Source organism: Argopecten irradians, chromosome 6, assembly GCF_041381155.1.
Source record: "Argopecten irradians isolate NY chromosome 6, Ai_NY, whole genome shotgun sequence".
Taxonomy (NCBI): domain Eukaryota; kingdom Metazoa; phylum Mollusca; class Bivalvia; order Pectinida; family Pectinidae; genus Argopecten; species Argopecten irradians.
The window spans coordinates 13096922-13119181 of NC_091139.1; the positions used below are offsets into that span (position 1 = coordinate 13096922).

Below are 22260 nucleotides of genomic sequence, written 5' to 3' on the forward strand. Positions count from 1 at the left end.
GTCATAATGATGTTACAAAGATTTTGGATTGATGACATGTGTGCGTAAATATCCGTATTACAATTGTACATTTTTCACATTAGCAATGCTTAATGCAGTCTAATTGAGATATACTTTTATGATGACTTAGTGCAATAATACATAAAGGTCATAAAAACCGATACTTTGAAAGTATGTTATCTGTTTCATCGATGGCAATACTAATATATGCGTGTTGCTTTTTGTAACAAAGACCGTACTTATACCGGATGTATCATCCGTAAAGCCGCATAATCCGTATCTTTCAGGGTCCGTAAAACAAACAATGACAAGATATTGTGTAATAGCCCTAAAAAGTTACGAACTTTCCCCAAATTACAAGTCTAGAAAGTTAAGAGGTCCTAAGATATAAATATACAAAATTTTATTTTAGACTTATGCGCGGTCCGACAGAAAGTCAAAAGTTAACGCCTCCAAATCTTAAAAATGCTACTTTGCGCATGTCCGGAAATAAAAGTTGTTTACCGCAATGGAGCGAGCTTTGCAGTGAAAGCTCGCCGGCTTAGAATCAACTGCTGATTCGAAGTGAATAAGGAGATTATTTAAACTAAGAAATGTTGTGAATTGCTGAGAATATTATATGGAAACGAATTCGAGCTATGACAACAACTATGATTTGCGAATGATCTACCAAAACCACATAAACCGATTTCCCTTCGTCTCTATAAGGTGAGTGGGGCCCCGAAGGGGGTAACAGTTAGGCCTATATTCTATAAGTGTTTGGTCGCTTTTTGGAATTGGTACCATAGTAAAACAGAGATTAGAAATCAGGAAAAGTGTTGATAAATCGGGGAACATATAACAGATTTAATCTTGGATTACAACAGAAGCATTAATAGAGTCGTATTATACGCGTTTCCTTAAAAGATGATCGCATTCTTTAGTGTTATACATGTACATATGTACGATATATATACATGTAGCTACTGTTACAGGCTTACAGCGTCAGGAGTGTGATATCTTTTCCGATATCTATTTGTGTATTTATGTATATCAGTGATATATATCATTTTACTGTATGCTATGGATATTACTTGAATTTTAAAGATGCTCCACCGCTGACAAATGGTATTTTTTCACTATCAAAAACAGGAGCAGACGATTTGGTATTTTTCTTCAGTTACAAAAGTTACTTACTTTACACCATTACCAACATTGAAAAGTTTGAGCTTCTAATTTTACTTCAAGTTAAAAATATGAAAAATAATTAATTGCATCCCGAAAAAATTCCACAGCACTATATCCTATATGGAATGATGTACTGATTGCGCATGCACCAACGGCAAAATAAATTATTTTATATTATTTTTTGTGTTAATTAGACATATATAAACACGATAATACACCAATTATTGTTAAAATAATGAATATCATTTATGCTCCGTCGGCGGTGGAGCATCTTTAAAGAAGCCACTTTCAAACTTACTTCATCAGTGCTCGTGTGTGTAAGATTGTATTTTTTTAGACTTACAGTCACTTAGTCACGTACTCGTTATCCTATCTAATGGTCATAATTATATAAAATTCACACCAATACATCATAAGTGGTGTAAGTAAAGAATAGTAATTGACTTTTTACAATATGTATTATATATTATGTCCAATGGCAATATATTTAGGCTACATAAATTCTGGTACTAATTAGTACCATTATTCTTCACATGAAAATGCCTAGACCCCTGTAATTCAAGAAATGACTAACTTATAATTAGTATCTAGTGAGGTTTGATTTTGATAAACTTGTGTTCAAAAGATGTGTAATTGTTATAAATTTGTGTTTGACAGAAAACAATTGGAACTAGTTTGTTTTACATGCAGGATAACACTGAAAGATTATATGCATGCATGTATACAGTATTAATCTATGTACATAACTGACATTTACTCCATATTTTCTTTATAGAATGTATGGGACCTTCAACCAGATGACAGAAGTGCAAGATGTGATGGCAGCTCGCCCAAAAATAATAGGGAAAAAACAACTACATGTATCTCTGAGATCAAAACTGACAGTAAAAAATAAAGTCTGTTTGTAATGTACCCATTATGAACCAGAAAGAAATTATTTTCAAGAAGGAAGGACAGAACAAACCTAGCATAATTCTTTACTATTATCACCAAGATATTTTCAAATTATTTATTTCTTCTTCACACAAATGAAAAAAGGAATAATAACAATTATTGCATGTCTACATACCTAGTACGTATAACTTTTGAATAATTTATATGGGACAAGGAAGTAATTCCAATTTATGAACAATAAACCAATTAAAATAATATGTCATTTGTCTGAGTTGTTAAATTATGTATTGTTCATTTTAGAAATGTTCAAATACAGAAAATAAATAGCAAACAAGATTGGAGCTAGATCAAGGGTTATTTGGGTCAAAAGTCAGTGTCAAATCTCAAGGTTTTGGCTCTATAGATATACAGATATCCCTATGTGTAATAAAAAAAAATCTTGTTGTTGTGTTATACACAAATTGCACATATATATAAGAATATCCATATATCTGTAGAGACAATAGCCTGTGATGTATGTTGTTAAATTGCATTATTCATTATAGACTATTTTAAGTTGCAAAGTTTTGATTGAATTAGAAAGGAATAGACTGACAATAATTTTAATTAGTCCAGGTCAATGAAGGTCTACATGTACAAGCTCTTAGCAAATTCACTTAGTGTTTGGAGCAAGATCACACTAAAGGAATTAGGATTGCTTAAATATATAAAGATAAACTAACAAAATACAACTAATAAAGTTGGATTTTCCACAAGGTTAGACTAAATAAATACTAAAAAATGAATTTTACTGCAATTACTCTGATGATATGAGAATCACATGCAATGGTCAGCTTATTTACTACTGGATGCTATTTTGAACTCCAGTCATTTTTTTATTGACTTAAAATTCAATGCATAATATGTGTACATGCACACTATACCATGTATATGAATGTGCTATTTGTGCATGAATATGATTGTATAAGAAACACCTAGGTCTTTCATTATACATGTTTCTGATTCATTTGATTCAGAGGCAAATTCACGGCTGGACATCATATTATATGGTAGCTATTATATGGTTCATTGGCAAGCTATCATGTACATTTAACCAAGGGAGCTGTCTTCATTATCTACACAGAAAATATATACATAATTGCATGTTAGACATTCAGAACTTTTAACACACATTAAACCGCCGTATTGCAACCTCGACCGCATTTTTTTTTTTTATTTTTTTTTTTTAATTTTCTGTAATCCTTGAAATCATATAACCAAATGTTTATAGTTTCACCAGAAATTTATCATCATGTTTTTAACGAACACGGAGCTTTTCCAACGTAAATATCAGAAATATACATACAATAACGCGTATTAAATTTTATACTCGTTTATGGCGGTACATGGTGATTTTTTAACTAATAGATATGTATGTATACATGTATACATATATATATGACATTGAACAAAAAATACATATTATGTCAAGTTTGCTCTCCGTGCTTACTTTACTTGATTTATTATTTATATTTCATTTGGACCTTTATAAAACAAGTTATATGGTTATCCAACTGGCAAGTCAAATATCGTCCGAATTATTTATTTTAAAAAATATCACCAGAGATTTACATGTACATGTAGGTAACCATTTTCGTCTCTATATAGTACGATGTGTCTTGTCTATTTCATTATTTATCAATACCATTATTTATATATCTGATACATTTTTGTACAATTTATTATCTTGTCTAGTACGATGTGTGGTATCGCAACACATATTTTATACGAAGGTTAAATACCGTCCCCACAAAAATCCCTCCGGTGGCCCCCGGAAATTAGGCAAAGCATAGTCAACCGATCGCCGTATTGTAAACACTCAAAATGACCGAATGGAAGTATTGTTTACACGACGATAATGTATATATATTGTTCTGGAGGACTCTTTAACTTCATCACATAACAAAACATTCATTTGTTCATGATAAGTAACAAGTTCTTCCGTAGAAGTTCCTGCTAACATGAACGACACGCTTTTGACTGGGCACGCCATTTCGTTTGGTCTGGAAAGTCACGTGATCGTCTACGATTGAAAATGCATATTCAAATACTCTGGATATCGAATTTTTAATCATTAATTTCTTTTGAACTCGGGACTTTTTGGGTGTGTAATTAGGGAAAGTTGATAACTTTTTATAATATATGTACCCGAATTTTCTTTTGTTGATTTACGGACCCTGAAAGATACGGATTATGCGGCTTTAATATAATATGTTAGACATCGTTAAAGTATTAATGGTATTTAACTTTGAATTGATATGTCGAAATCTTTTGTAAGGAAGTATTATCATGTTCATTTCTCAAATCGACACGCAACATTAAAATAAGGTGACCTTTAGTAAAAGTATGAACGACTTAATATGCCATGCATATAGGGCGTTAGAATTGTACCTGCTGCCCCAATTGCATGTTCGTAAGAGGCAACTAAATTTAGGATATATTTTTTTCTATTTATAATCGACTTTCTTTCAAAACAATATTTTCACTGCGGATGCTGTTTTCTGATAGGTCAAAAGTGATGTTTTCACTCTGGTGAAAAATACCATATATGTCTTTTTACTATAAAACCTTCTCTTTGAAAAAATGTAATAATCAAATTCGATATTTTACTGCTGCAACTGTGTCACCATTATGGCATGACGCGATAATTAGCAAATACTTGCAGCTCACGAGCTCGATCAGAGTCTTCGAAGTGCCAGTTCAAATGTTAACGAACACAATGCTCCATTTACTTGGATATAACATCAAACGTTTATGTAATTCTAGCTGTTAAGGAGAGTACATACAAGGAGAGTCCGTCTGTGGGTAATAATGAAACATGCAACTACCCATTCAGAGCAACAATAGATTTACATAACCATCAGAATTATATACCTTCTGCATCCACAGATACATTCACCAATACAATGAATATGTATAAATGTGTACATATCAAATATCATAAGTGTAGATTTAAAAACGTCTTCAACAAGAAATATTACTGCCATGAAAGATTTAGCGACCAGTAGGTCACCAAGAGTTATCGGGTGGTTTGATTTTACGTATGAGAAGTTTGTTTGTGTGAGTAATTCATAATTCATCTAAAAGACATTGTGATAAACATTTATCAATAATTAAATATGATTAGATGAGCAAATCTTTGGAGTTTCACATGTATGACTGCATGCCATTTGGGTTATCAATCCCCAAAGATATACAGAAAAAAAATATCCTGTCACTTAAATACCACCGTTTGAAGCCAGACCTCTTGTATTTGTCTGTTCCAATGATGGATTACTTTTAAAGTCTGAAGTAACAAAATTAAGAAGAACATTATCTGTTCTGGCTGCTTCAGAAGAGAGCAGTCAGAAGTTTAACACTACAAGAAATTAATGTTTCAAATCAGTAAGCGGCTGCCTATTAGTAAACGATTTTGATAAACTCAATCGTTTTATTACCACAAATCTTCACAATCTACCTCCAAAAAATGGATTAGATTACTTGTATATCTCATATCCACAGTTGATGTACTGAATTTGCAAACTCATTTGTTTTTTTTTTTCATTTTTTTTTTCATTTTTATTAAGTTACATGATAGGTGCATTTAAATGGACAAATTAGTGAGGCTAACTCTATTACATAACCACGAAACAAAATATGGCATAAATATATTTCTCTGCATTATTTTAGAAACATTGGGATTAATATTGTTCTCTGATCGATGCTGGATATAACAGGCTTCTGTATGTAAAAATTGTTTCTATTACTTAACCAGTGAACATACAAACTATCTGTTTTGGTAATTAAAAAAGCACTTATTAACCAAAATATGATGACACACAATAAAAAATAAAATGTTCCTCACTGTTTTACATATTTTTTTATATTATCTACCTTCAGACCTTACCGTTGCTAATATGAGGACCAAGACAAAGAAAGTTCAATCTCTGCTTTTACGATTTCTGTTCTTCGACATATTTAGATTTTATATCTACGTAATCGATACAAGGAAGTACGTTTTTTTATCCATATATTTGTACGGGACAAAGAGATGAATCATTGGTGACATTCAATTTAACGTCAATACGTGACTATTATTGAATAGGGTCGAGCTGTGTCTGGTGGTTATACATTTAATGTTATGTAGATTTTATATACAGGTGGTTTAATTTCCTGCTGGTCACTGTGTAAGGCTTTAAGTTAGCTTGCATGTATGCTTACACTGCTTGACCTTTTTCACATTGAAGGTTGTGATATTTTCTACAAAGAAACAATCATGTTCAGCTGTTCTCATTAGACGGTTTTTGTATATTATAAATTATTTAGATAAAACAAGACATTTTATACCATTTAAACTTAAGAATGTGTAGGAGCGTGTCGGTATGACTTTCACATAGTATTAAATAGGTCTCTGTCCCTCTTTGGCTTACTTTGTAGAACCGTTGGTTTATCACGCAGGTTCGATTGCCAAACGGATGTTGATGAATCTGTTTAGGTATCCCCAGTCAAGTTTTTATGTCACAGTGTATGAACTCCCATTTCCAAACATCTATTTGAGAAAAAAAATTAATACAGGAAAATGTTGAATGAGAAGTGTACATCTTAAACATATCTTGTAGAAGATTATCTATATCGTTGTGAGAATAATACACATTCCTGCCGAGTGTCTCTTTCGTATTACGTAACAACCATTTCATACACGTGGGTAGGTTCTACGTCACTGTGGTCAATAGAAGTATACCCAGTGTCCAGGCCGGACTGGTCTGCAAGAAAATCAATCAAAAACGTTAAGAAAAATTGAGTTAAATCACAGCTGACGAACCTTACAGATGAATGCCCGCAAAATTCAGGCTCAAATTACGCTCATTACAGCATACATATACATTGCATGTTCACACGGTAAAATGTCTGTGAAAGAAGAAAATTTTATCACAAATACGCGGGAATCCGTTTTGAAGGATCGATTTCATTATTGACATAATTTTGTAATCACTTCTTGAACATAGCTTTATCATCTAGAGTTAACGCAAACAATGTTGGTTCTTTTTGCCTACCTGTAGTTTTGTTGGGCGATTTCTTTTCTTTGTCGTTGTTTCTGTAAAGAGGAACAGAAGTATTATATATATACATGTACAAGAGTTTATTTCTATATATACATGTACAAGAGTTTGTTTCTATATATACATGTACACGAGTTATCAATACCATATTGGTTTTGTATGGAGATATACAGGAGTATTCGCTCATCTCACATATTAATCGAAAACTTATAAATAATTATGTACGATTTTTCCGTTTATACCTCTACTTACTTCTACATATTAATATCAATTACCACCATCGGTTTAAATGAGACGCTTAAATGTTAAATGTTGTACAAATACTATAAACAAAATAACCAAAATATAATATGATAAATGTATATCATGTCTATCATTCTTGGTTTATATGTGGGTAATATATTACAGGAATCGGTATGTAAATCATTGATTGAAAGCGCATGTTACTATTCAAAAACAATGATATGAATAAATATGTGGTATATAGGAATGCAATACAAAGGGATCTTTCCGTAACTTCAGTATTGCTTGCATATGGGGACTTTTAAGTTCCGGACCTTGAACTTACATGTACACTAGTAATGGAAGGACTTTGGGAAATTGATTTTGTTAATATCATTCATAGATAATGCTAAACAAATACCATTATACACCGAAGTTAAATACTTACCGAAGCCAACAGATACAAATAATTGCGGCGATCAATGCGGCGACGAGTAATCCACAGACAACAGCTAGCACGGCTATTATAATGACGTTTGAATCAACTGTAATACAGCAATTGTGTGATTGAAAATAGTATATTTATAATATAGCGGGCGCTCTTCTTTTATCTGCCACTCAGATTGCATCTTTATCTCCAATAAATGCAATCTAATAACCCTTTAATTGTTAATTTAAAGTTAAGTTATCAGGAATACTATATCAGAAGTATTTGGATCTGACAAACGAATGCAAACGAATATGAATAATTAAGGACTGATACAGTTTTGGATGTATAACATATCGACAATCAAAGCCATCATTTTAATTTTACTCAAAGTCCTCACCTGATGACTCCTCAACGTTGGATGTACCTGTAATGTAGAATATGCAGTATTAATCTAACATTGACGCCACAGTATTTTTTTTCATTTCCATAAAACAAAAACATATAGCGAATATTTATAAGATCAATTCATCATGTGGATATGACGGACAGGGGTTATTTCTACCAAGGTTCCCAAATGTTGTAAAACATTTATGGTCCGAGGACTGGAATCTCCTTTTCTCATAAGCTAACATTGTAGTAGAACATTTTACTCCCATTACTCGTAGCGTTTTCATGCCATTTTAAAACTGATGATTTCCTACATATTGAATTGGAGTTTGAAAATTTTCAATGTTTTAATATATATTTTCCTGTTTCACATTATTTTCAACGCAAATCACTTGTTAATTACATTTATTTTAGTAACACCAGCCTAGTTTATGGAAAATAAATAATTTGCCTTGTACAAATGTCTATCAATAAATATAAACTACAAGAATCTATATAGGTATCTACACTGGGTTAGACATTGTCCATATTCTTTGTTACGGATTTTGTCGCAGTAACTATTGTCAGCCACACCATTGTATCTACCCTGGGTTAGACATATGTTCATCTTCCTTGTTACAGCTGTTGTATGTTTACTATAGACATCCACACTTGTAGTTCTACCCTGGTTAGAATTGTATTCTTCTTTGTTTACGGATGTTGTCAGTAACTATCACTACATCCTCACACTGTAAACTACATCGTGGTTAGACAGCGTTTCATACTTCTCTCTGGTACATACATGTTGTTAGGTAATACTAACGACATCAACACAATGTAACTTACCCTGGGTTAGACAGCGTTCACATCTTCCTATTGTTACAGAGGTTGGTCAGGTAAATATAGACAGCCTACACCATGTTCCTTACCTGGTTAGACGTGTCCTTCTTCCTTGTTTCCGATAAATGTCATTAACTATTGACATGAAAATGTTCTTACCCCTAGGGTTAGACAGCGTCAATCTTCCTTGTTACAGATAATGGTCATTAAACTATAGCATCTATCACATGTACCTACCCTGGGTTAGACAGTTGTCCATCTTCTTTTTTACAGATGTTTGTCAGTAATCTTTAGACATCCAACACATGTACCTACCCTGGGTTTAGGCATTGTCCATCTTCTTGTTACAGATGTTGTCATTAACTATAACATCCATCACATTTACCTACCCTGGGTTAGTACAGCGGTCCAAGCTTCCTTGTTACATTTGTTGTCAGTAACTAATGACTTTCCACACATAACCTACCCAGAGTTAGACAGACGTCCATCTTCCTTGTTACTGATGTTGTCAGTAACTATAGACATCCACACATGTACCTACCCAGAGTTAGACATTGTCCATGCCTTCCTTGTAACAGATGTTTGTCAGTAACTATAGACATCCACACATTTACCTACCCTGGGTTAGACAGCGTCCATCTTCCTTGTAACAGATGTTGAGTCAGTAAACTAAAAATTAAAACGAGCATGCCACCATTATCGTTAGATGTAGTTATTGATTCAGAGTGATAGAAGATAGAAGTATGTGATCTTTGTTTAATTCCCGCGTAATTTAGTACGGATATAACGTACATAGCAACTATTATGCATGATGAATAATTGCGTCCTCCTTTGACTGGGCCGAAATGACCAAAATTGCATTTCATGGTCCTGCGATAGCAGTTAAAACTGGTTATATTTCGAATGTTCATATAAATAGAACCACTGAAGAAAGGAAAGAATATATCTAGATCTCGTATCGGACTAAATGTTATATAATATATGACCACGATAGAGTTCATCATGAGTATCGTTAGAAATGGGCTAGGCCAAGAACGTCTTTTGCAGGAGATGTATGTAAATCATGAAAATACAGTGTCAGATTTCGATCCTTCGAGGTTATCATGTTGTTGTAATCAATATCGATGCTGATATCGTTTGCGCGTTTACAGTTGGCAAAATGATGACAGCCGAGGGACTTAAACTCTAATTCACGATTATTTTTAGAGTCATTGTTTGATAATTTAAAATATATGAACTACTTTAGTTTATGATAACATTTAAAATAAGGTTGGTCAAAGATGCATTATCTACGATGTTTGTTTTCTAGTACTCACATATTATGTAGGCGGATTTAATCCTCTGTTTACCTCTACCATTACATGAGTTTCAAAATGTTTGGAAATTCGTCAAATAATAAGAAATTGACACAAACATACGTTCCTTCAATGTAATGCCATCATGATATGTTTCCGAAGAGAATCAAACGATATCTCATTCTGCTTCAATATTATACATTATAAAGCCACAAATGTAATCAGGTTGTGCTAGGTACGATGCCTTTAAGTATCATCTTTTTTAAACATTTTCTCTGCGCTTGATGGTTTTTACAAATACCGTAAATTGGGATAGTTTGGTGTCGAGCAATTTGGCGTTTTTGTATCAGAATAGGGTGGTTAATTTTGATATGTTGAAATGGTGTTTTATTTATAAGCACCCCTTTTTGTCGCATAGATCCACCAATAATTAAAAACAATGACGTAAATTGAAAAAGAAATTGAAACTTTTGTCTTCAATTGAAGCGATTTATAGTCGCATATCTTTATGTGTGTTTTTACAAAAAAAAAAAAAAATACGAAATAGACTTTGAAATGTACGTTTACGTTACGTGATTTCCCTAGAGTACATGTACATAGGTGCTCACAGCGCGTAGATAATATTCAAATAATAATTAATGTCAAATTTTACAGTGTTAAAGTTTGGCGATTCAAATAAGTATGACATCATCCAAAATATCCCAATTAACGGTGGTTTAGAGGACATTGTTATATTTAAACAATCTTTTTGTGTTGTTATCGCTTGTTGCATACATTATTATAATGAACTTATCTGTTTATGATATGCCACTTTGATTCATTTTCAATCATATATATAAATTAAAGTATACCGTAGTCAAAACTATATTTTCCATGAACTCCATTTCTGCTTACAGAAACAAGGGAAAAAGGGGAGATCACTCACAAGACAAAAGTACAGGTTAGTACAGATAAAATGATATTAACTTTCAAACTGACGCCTCGTGATTAAGCCAGGATGGTATGATAACTGGAAGGCTTTAAGACTATCAACCGCTATCAATACGTACACCAAAACTACCTTCAGTCAAATGTTACAAAAAACGAAAAACCAAAGTAGCATTAAAAGACTCTGACACACATCAAACAGTTTGGTTAGACTTTTGAGTTAGCGTTTTAAGAACTAATTTCGATATTTAATAGAGAATTTTGGTTTGCTAGTTCATCGCTTTATTAACTGTAATTTAATTTTTCTGGTTTTTTTTTCTAGACCACTCCGGTCCGGACACTGGCTATTCGTCTATTGACCACCGTGACGTTGAACCTTCCCACGTATATGAAATGGTTGTTACCGAAACATAACGAGAAAACCATAGCAGACATTTATGTACTAGATGGACTCAATTATTCCTTTTAATTAAAGATGCTCCACCGCTGACAAATGGTATTTTTTCACAATAAAAAACAGAAGCAGACGATTTAGTATTTTTCTTTTTGTGTTAATTAGGCATATATATACACGATAAACACTAATTATTGTTCAAATAATTAATATCATTTATGTTCTGTCGGCGGTGGAGCATCTTTAATTATAAATTATAACATTAAATATGTTCGAGAGTATATCAAAAGATATATAGTGCTCTTCTCTAGTGATTAATACCTCTCGATGGAAAGGAAATGCATTTGATCCGGGGAAACAGATATTAAATAAGGTTTGCACTGAAATCAGTGAATGCAAATTGTAGCGCATCTACAGTAGGCGTCTGTATAAACTATGAGACCGAATTAGTAAGCATTACGTATGCTACCCTCCACTTTACATAGCTATATATATATCTATCTATTCCTGCTTGTCTAGTACTGCTTCATCTGCATTTTATTAAAATTAAAGGGTTTTTTTTGTGTAGTTAAATGGAAAGGCGTAATGTGACACTATTACTTATATGATATATGTACATGTTTTACAATTTCACTTTAAGGTAAATATTAAAATTGGTCAATTTAGAAACAATGGCAAAAGTCATCAACTACTCACCATTTATTGAGCCCAATAAACATTTTTTACGCTATATAAACTATTATTTATTATACTTTACCACCATATGGCTGAATTTCATTGATGTCGGCTTGGTGATTTTCTATATAAAAAGATTGAAAATTAGAACTCCTTCTTTGGTTTTATTTTTGTTATCGTAAAACGTTCGTTTATGTTGAAACCATAAAGAGACTTTAAGCCAGCCACACTCCGATATCGGACATATGTTTGTTACAAGTAAAATATCAATAGATTTTACTGTCATGGTTCCGTAACTGAGAACGATGCAGTTACCTCTCAGCGACAGACACGTATGGAAGTACTGTGAGAATTATAGTTGTTCTATAAATAGACATGGTAATCACACACATGACATAAATGAATCGGTACTAATGTAACACTAGAGGCCCTAACCAAACGACTACCAACAAAACAAACATTTGGTGCTGATTATAATACTTGTCCAGATTATAATTTGGTAAAATATTTTAGCCTGAAAATGATCTATGCACCCGCTACATTTACAATATGTGTGGTCTACATTGAAGTACCTCTATGCATTCGGTAAGATATAAGATAGTATGTGGAGCTAAATCTTTGCGTTGGAGAAATGACATTGATCTGTTATAACCACTGTATAAGTCATTATCAACCCTTTCTCTGCAAATCAATTATGTGTATGAAATTGAACCTTTGATGTCATAAACATACAGTTTGAATGCTGATCCGTGCGCATTTCATTTACTGCCGATTACGGCCCCTTGTTTCTAATGTTCATCGGCTCAACAAACTCCTAGCTAGGCCTATATTAATAAAAAGACGATATTAAGAACGGGAGTTTTGGAAAATATTCGAATAACAAATTCCATATATTTGCAACATTTTTATCAACGTTAACGTTGTTTTTACAGACTTGACACTTCGACTACTGCACCAGTGCTAGTACTGATATATCTGAGTGGCGCTGACTAGCACAACAATGTAACTCACAAACAGTATTTCGATACAAGTCAGCCGTTGAGCGATAGGGGCTTAGTAATTAACATATCCATATACCCAGAACGTATGTTTATAGTATACCCAATGTACGGCTTTGTGCTATTCATTACGCACTGTATAATAAGGTTTAAATGGATAAGGACTTACAACCCAAATGAGAACGTGTACTGACATATACTGGATGTGATTTACTTCCTTGTAGCTGTTAAACAATATTACGTTGAAATATGGTAAATAGTGGACATATACGGAAGGAATATGTTGTTTTTCTCATCTTGAGTCTCACAGTAGCTACAGTCAGATCTGAAAGTAAGTAATCAAAGCAATGCTTGACAATGTAGAACAGTTAAACAGGCTTTCAAATAACAGCTGATTATTCATATACTAATAATAGCGATTTACTTCCCGGTTTGAACACATGCGACAAAATTCCATTCAATAGCATATACATATAAAGATTTAAAACATGGCAGTGATGTCTATTGTTATAGCTTGAGGAATAGTTGAGAAAAGGTCTGCTATTATCACACACTACTATGAAATAGTTACCTATTCCCTTGAATTAGTTTGCTTTTCCACGAGAAAATGTAACTATTCCACGATCGAAGGTAAACATAACTAAGTAAGCATTCAGCAGCTACCTGTATAAAATAGATTAAAACAAAAATACCGAAAACATTGTGTCCATATTCCTTTAGGGAATTCAAATTCATTAAATCTAAGAAGAAATGGAACAATAAATGATAGCGACAAACAAATCCCATGTTCTTGTCCTGATGTTTTTGTACTCATAGATTTATTTGTATCACCTGATTCCAAAATAATTTGCACCGTTTCTTGCAAGGCCACTATATCCATAATCTGTAAAGGAATTCCAGAAAATGATGAAGGAACTTTCATTTATCCCACCTCAGACAAGAATCTTGTATTCATATTGGTTACAATGATGTCACGTAATATCAAAGATATAGTCGTATTAGATTAGTAGAAATCTTATTAGATTTGCACGATAGAGTTATTGTTCTTTCCCCTTAACGTCATTAGTAACAAGATGGTTGTCATGTAACGCTTCGCGACGACGGCACTCAAAGATGGAAACAAAACGTGTGAATGATAATGCTGATGACAACTTTCAAAAGCAAAAACAGAAAGCGGCAAAACGTATTTATAAATATTTATCAGAAATGGACCAAAACAACGTATTCGAGTTATTCAATGAGGCGAAAATTGCTTTTTTTCGGTGTCCATACATAATGTATCTTGCATTTATTTAATTATAATTCCATTCTACTTTCAGTTTCCCGTTTAATCTATGTTAGAACCCCCGCCTTCAATCTTGATATATTCGATTTGTCTTCGAGGATATTTTTTAGTTCAAATAATTTTTTTTATTTTAAAAAATATAAATATTACATAACATTAATAGTCCTTACACAGGAGGTGACTAATTCAACACACAAACATATTCGGCCAAAGCGGCGTGCGATCGCCAAAGGCGCGAGTATTTTGTCGTTTTGGGGGTCCGGGGGTCTCCATGGGAAAATCTTACGAGTTGAGTTGAGTTTTACGATATATTTTGATGATTTTAAAGCATTCTTAACATGCTAATTTTTCGATTTAAAGTAGCCTCCGTTTAAAAATGATAATTGTGAATGGCATCATCTCATTATGCACAACCCTGCTCGATCTGAACATACCGGCTTCACACCATCAAAAAAGACATGTTTCTGTCCCCTCCGCTTCCTTTGCCCCTGATATGTACAACGGTTAAAATGTTTCCAAATAACCTTTGTCAGGCATGAAATAATATCTCGTTTTACTTAAAGCACGATGTGAAGCCATCAAACTATTTTATTTCCAAATTAGCTACGTATGTATGATCCTCCATGTTGCAGAAAATGCTATGAAAATTAAAATGAGTAGATGTTTCAGTGTGAATTCCTGTACACGGATCTTTCAAAATCAACACGGTTCATGCAAATCACGATACATACTCTCTTAGTGAAGCAATGTAATGAATCATGAAAATAATCAAAAGGTTTAGTTAGGCAGTATGGGTTTATATGGAGCTGTACCATAGTTAAATAAAGCCCAGTGTAATAGTGAAGAGTACCAATGACATTAAAAAGTATGAAAACACCTCAAATCCAAACGCTAAAGGGTTTGTCTTTTACACACGAAAGCGCAATCAATGTGTTTTTAGAGGAATAATCGTTGCCACTGTTAGAGGTCAAATATACGTAATTTTCAGTTGTTTTGAAATTACAAACAGATTCAGTGATCAAACATTGTACAAATGATCTAGAATAAAGATGAAAGACGTGTATTATGACATTATTCCGTGCAGATAAACCTATAATATCGAACGTCAAAAGTCGTGTTGTAAACATATCTGCCATCTTGAAACAGACAATACCGAAACGTTTCGTATATAGGCGCGGTCGGGTCACGTGATATTTTCCGGGAATCGGGAGTTTCTGTGGACTTTTTCGTATCGTTTCGGTTTGTATTTTTGTGGGCCACATTAATTATTTATATTTTTTAAAATATTTTTTTCGAAACTTCAAAGTTATTAATTATTAATTATTTCTCATTAATTTATACAAAAAGAACGCGGTGATTTTCTTGTAAATGTGTGTGATTACAAAAATAATTGAAAAGTTACGTATATTGTGCCTAATAGTGCAGTCAAAGCATATTCACCGATCAAAAAATCAAACTAATAATACAGAAAATGTACCGTCAGGAGAATTAAACAGTGGAAAATGTAAGTAAAATGTGAGCTGAAAAAAACTTTTTTGTTAGAATGAACTGTTTCAATTTTAGTGAATTAACCAACTGCAAAATGTACACTGTTCATATTAAGCAGTCTTGACGTTTTTGTTATACTAGATAGTTTCTTTAGTAGCTTTAAGTATATTAAAAATTCTCTGATTGATATTAACAATCAACTTAATTCATTGATGTTGTCGATTTAAGACACATTTATATGCTTTATAGAATAATTTTGACACTAAGCAATATTTTATATATAGGAGGGGTGTTCCAAATGTCTTATCTTATATAGTTTTATATGATTCTTTATAATACGCTAAAGATAAATTCTTCAATTGTGGTAAGTGCCTCACAGTGTATCGCGCATCATTTTCCCCAGCATGTTACTGTTTTTTTTTCATGGTTTTTTTTTACTTGTGGCAGGACGACATGGACGAGTAGAATCTCTACGCTGCTGTTGTAAAGTCTTAAATTTAGCTTCCACCTACAGATAAACCTGGGTGACATTATGCCTTTCCCATAAATGTCACACACTTCACGGTGGATATCTATCGGTTTTACGCCGATTAGCGACATACCTTTTATGTAGGCTATAATTTCAATCCCATTTACAGCTCTACTTTCCGTCATATTGCGTACAGAGTAATGAATGCGTTCATTATAGCAAGGTTATAATAAGGTTATGAACATAATGTTTTATCTGTGTTGTTCACTCTATCAGGAAGAGACGGTTTTGAGTACAAAGGGCACGAATTATAAGAAATAAACACGATACAAAAATGTACAAAAATCACTTGTTTAAACAGTGTCTTAAACTTTAAGTTAATCTCGCCGTTATCTCAGCCAATTAGAAGCGACGTCACAAACGGTGATGTCGTTTGTTTCCTTTCTGAATTGTGAAGCAAATTATCAAACAAACAAAAAATGCTATGGGAGACTCATTTCGTTCTGAAAGACTTAAATTCTATCGATACTAATATCTGGTACCCTAATAAACAACAATAGTTTAAGTAGTGTTTCTGGACTGAAATGGTTTGTTTTATGAATTTTGGTTTTTCAGTTGTGATGACACTCAAACATTATAATTGCAGACGTTGAACGCTATGCCTAAATAAATATTGAAAAAAGTTAATTGTATATCTACAAAACACTAATTAAGACGCCTCATCGATGGTCCATTGCAGGAAACCTAGCCTTGTTTAAGCCAGCTACACAGAGTAGAAACATGTACCCGGATAAGTGGCTGGCGGGTGCCGCTGTGGACGAATGTCAGCAAACAGATATATTTACTAATTGTTGTACACACACAGAGTGGTGGTCCAAAGATGGTTTTGTTAAATCTTAACAGCAACATATTTTCTTGTTCAATATTAACAGCATCATCTTATCTCGTTCAATCTTAACAGAAACATCTTATCTTGTTAAAACTTAACGGCAACATTTTGTCTCGTTAAATCTTAGCAGCAACATCTTTTCTTGTTCAATATTAACAGCAACATCTTATCTCTTAAATCTTAGTTTTGCTTCGGGTTTTTCGCGACATTGTTAAGACATGATTTCATCAGCTATTTTCGTCTATATTAAGACATGATTCCGTCAGTTTTTTTCGTCGTCTTTATTTTAGATGTAACCTGTGAGTCCAATGTAAATGGTATCGATATCGTTATAAACCATTATCATACTACAATGTATACCAAGCGTATGTTCTTTCTCGTGTATATATTTATTTAATGGTCATGCTTCCTTAATTAAATAATTAACAAATTTTACTGTTGCTTTGTGATATTCTTGAGAATATAATATGTAATTAAGATAAATGACTCGATGGGGTATTGACTAAGTTCACCTCTTGACGAGGAGTTAACAGCCCTATTCCCGATACCTAATGTATGCTTGCAGAATTTTAAATTTAAGAAGACTTCAAGATATATGTGGAGGCCAGTTGAGGCAGCTATTGGATTCTGAAGTCAAGTATGAAGATTTTTCTAGTTTAATTTAAAAAAAATAAGAACTTTATTTATTTTACGTCGATTACGAAACAAGTTGAACAACTTATGTAAATCACTCTCGATGGCCCGGATGTAAGCGCGCGAGGGATCTTAGTGTGGGAGGAAACCGGAGTGCCCGGAGAAAACCCACGTGATCGGGCAAGTGGCTTAACCACTTCACGATCCAATCACCCAGTTATAATTTAAACTTTCTAGTTTAAATTACACTAGTGAAATATGCCAAAATATTTCGCTATTCCAGACTAGAAAAAAGTAATTACTATTTAGTGGCGTATCCATTTCCGTGTAACTAATTTCTATTTTAATAACGCGTATTTTATCTACAGTGTCGACTGACTGTTTGTCAATTTCGCTATGGATGTGCGTAAAGTCACCCTGTCCAATCTAGTTTCCCCTGTGTAGTGTGCTTGAAGCGAGTGTTTTGTGAGACTGCGATATATTCATGTTATGTCTTCTTGTAAGGTGAAACTATTTCTCTTTTCCCTTTCATAAAGTGCTGTATCACTGAAGCATGCCGCCGAAGACACCAAGCAACACACCCAACCCTGTCACATTATATTGACAACGGAAGAACCAGTCGCCCCACTTCCTCAATGCTAAGCGCTCGGCAGGATCCGAAACTACTACTTTTATAGACTTTGGTGTACATGTGTCTCGGCCAGGGGACAGAACACAGAGCCTACCTCACAGGGGCGAGCGCTTAACCGAAAGTCTAAATTAAGACGTTTTCAAGGAAGACGAGAAAAGATGGATTTTCAATTTAGTCGCCTTTTACGATCATGCAATTAAGACAGCATGTGCAATGCTAATGCCCAAGCAGTAAATATGTATAAGAAGATGACTATAAATATCAAAACGATGTATAACAATTTAAAACATGTTTAAACAAATAAATGAATCCTATACTAGGAACACATATTAATGTGTAACCAGCATACAACTTGTCCTATTCAGAAACCGTCGTGAGTTAGATGAGCGTTTGCCCCTGTGAGGAAGGCTCTGGGTCCTGTCCCCTGGCCGAGACACACCAAAGTCTATAAAAGTGGTAATTTCTGCTCCTGCTTAGAGCTCAGCAAACAGGGAGTGGGACGACTGGTTCGCCCGTTGTCAGTATAATGTGACCGGGTGGGGTGTGTTGCTTGGTGTCTTCGGCGGCATGCTTCAGTGATATAGCACTATAAAAAGGGCAACAGTTCCACTATACAAGAAAACACAACTTGAATATACCGCAGTCTCCCAAAACACGCACCTCGCACAATATACACGTAACACACCGCATACATGGGAGGCCGTCCTTACATGACCATAGCTGTTAATAGGACGTTAAAATAATCAAACAAACAGAGTTAAATGTTACATAATAAGTGGTTGTTGAATATTTAATTTATTCCACACGAGTGAGTTATTTTTTAAATGTTATAAAGACACGACTCAGCTTTAGCGAGTATCTTTTGAATTAAAAAAAAATAACTTACGAGTGTGGTATTAACAACCACAAGTCGTGTTACCTGTTTCTACCACAATGATATTCGCTTTTAGCCGATAAAAATACGGCGAGGATAAGGTAACCTGTATTTGCTGAAATATGCAAATAGAGTATAGTAATATTTTCAAAAAGGTCCTTATTATTATTCAAAAGTCAAATTCTAATAACGAATCAATTGATTATTTTTTCCAGTTGGGAATATCTTTAAGATGAAATGTTTTTTATTTAACGTCTTATTGAGTTTAATTTCTTATAGTTGTTTCAATAATATAAAATTCATTGGACTATCTAAAAGTATGCGCACGGTATGGTGCCGTCTCCTCCCGCCAAATAATCACCTTATCTATGTTAAGGTTACCGTGTCGCCGAGTCTGTACCGTACTTTGAATACATGTGTATTGTAGATGTGGCATATTTTGGCTAATGTTACGTTTGGCACGAGGATCGAAATTAGAATACTTATATTATCTATAATTATATAAATATGCATTTCTTGGGTGAAACTTACTCAATCACGTTTCGTAAACATACATGTAGGTATGTTCTGGCAAACCAAAACAACACCATTACCTGTGCAAGTTTATCTTTCTTTTATGAGAACATGTTTAAAGGTATATGGCTATAATAGAAATATAATAGCATAGTTCGAAATGATACTGTTAAAGGCTATCATCAGCGAGTAGGTAATTTTAAATGCAATCACATCTACATGTATTAAGATTCTGACCAAAACATCATTAGATGAGATATTTCTGGTGGATCTTTGTACATGTAGTAGGTTTGAATTGTACATAGTGATACGGTCGCCTTCTACCTTCCCTCTGGAGCTCTTTAGCTCAGTCGGTAGAGCGGAGCAACAGTAAGTCCGGGGGATGTGGGTTCGAGCCCGGCTGGTGGCATACTACTGTCGTCCTGTTACATTTGGTGTCGTAGACCAAGTATGGCGAGATTGAATTGGGTCGATCATCAGTGACCAAGACCGCTTTCGTTTATTCGGAACAACTATTTCGACCGTTTGTTAAAGTCATTATTTCAAGTATAAATCCTCACGGACCTGCAGTTTTGATACAGGCCAATGGGAGCTTTGTCAAGGCTCGTCTGAAAACAATATAAAATCACCATGTCCGTCTTTCATTCATAAACGAACAACTAAGTCCAACCAGTCAAACCGTATAATCCAAAACGGCCCTGGCCCTGGTAGCTCGGTCGGCAGAACATTCTGCTAGTGTTCGGAGCTCCGGGTGCTAATCCTGGTCTGGTGGCTACATTATTTCCTGTCCTGTTACATTATGTACAATATGGGCGCCAACTTAAATTACCAAAGTGAGGGTATTAGGGTCTTGTATGTGTCCGAGGGCGAAGACATTGAAAAAGGAGGGAAGTGTGTAGCGGGATTGATCATTTACTTCTCTCCTGTTACATAAGGCAGACAGGTATTGGAAGGTTATTCTACCTTCTATAATCATCCGGTAACTGTTATGTCTACATGTATCTTGAAATTTGTTAGTTTTTAATATGTTTAGTTTTTAAAATTCCCATTTATGACAATGGTTTCAATCACATTTTTTTTGGGGGGGGGGCTACGTAGATTGTTATATTTGGTTTTGTAACAGTTTCTAATGTATACCTGTTGTAATACTTATGATTTCCTATCAAATCTAACATTGCAGTCTTGCTCATTTTTGACCAACACGAAGTAGTAACGATAATAAAATGCATGGCATTTTGTATCGATACTAATATCTTTGTCCTTACAAACCTCAGTAGTATTTTCAATGTTTCTTGACAACTGAGAAGGAAAAATTTTGCTTTGTGACGTACAAATGTATTTGTACTTACCTAATGACAATGATTTCTAATCAAACCTTCAAATAGTAGACTTGGAGTCTAAGGTATGGTTGAATGATCATTGAGACATAAACATTTGAACAGAACACAAATTAAGACGCATCATCAATTGTACATTGCAGAAAACCTAGCCTTGTCTAAGACAGCTACACAGAGCAGTAACAATGGCCCCAATGCATGGCTGGCGAGTGCCGCTGTGGACGGATGTCAGACGACTCGTTTAGAGTCTGGTTGTTGTACACACACAGCCGGATATCGACGGACGGTGTGGTGGCGTGTCGATCTAGGACAAATCAGTACTATCGACAGTATCCAGATAATATACAGAGGTAAGGATATAACATTTCTTTGATTTCAAAAGGAGTTAAGTTGTATGGAGGTCGATTGTTCAATGCGTTAGACACAATGTTTATCTTTATGGTTTATGGCTACAATATCACATCTTTGACGATAAGGTATTTTTACACAGTGATTGTTAATATATGAATTGACTTATTAATTAATTATCATTAATATTTCAGGCATAGTTTGATGAACTTGTGACGGCAGATATGTCAACTTTGGCATTCAGAAGATTATGAAACAGTTATCATGACAATATAATCCAACACAAACTATATCTACATGTTATTTACACCACACTCAAACCTAACATATCAACATCTCAGGTAAAGTCTAAAAACGTGAATAAGGTGCACATTCTGGTAAAGTTTCGAATAATCATGTAATATATGGACGGTTGATTTTCAAATACTTTTATAGTTATAATGAGACTTTTTAACAGAATGCAAGGCTATAAAGCCGCTCTGACAGATGTGAATATAGAGGTATGCG

The 22260-nt window shown here is 33.9% G+C and overlaps 1 protein-coding gene across 11 annotated transcripts in view; it reads left to right on the top strand.

Annotated features, from left to right (window-relative positions):
* The window catches only part of LOC138325026 (cell death abnormality protein 1-like), a 314573-nt gene that overhangs the window by 259123 nt on the left and 33190 nt on the right, over positions 1 to 22260 (top strand). Inside the window, exons 1-2 of one of the 11 annotated variants that reach the window (XM_069270378.1) lie at positions 12896 to 13617; positions 21549 to 21755. The exons of the other annotated variants lie outside the window; for them this stretch is intronic. Of the exons in view, the coding sequence (XP_069126479.1) occupies positions 13536 to 13617; positions 21549 to 21755 (289 nt within the window). The 5' untranslated portion in view covers positions 12896 to 13535. Of the gene's footprint in view, positions 1 to 12895; positions 13618 to 21548; positions 21756 to 22260 lie in introns of those variants that run through there. 11 annotated transcript variants of the gene reach the window in all.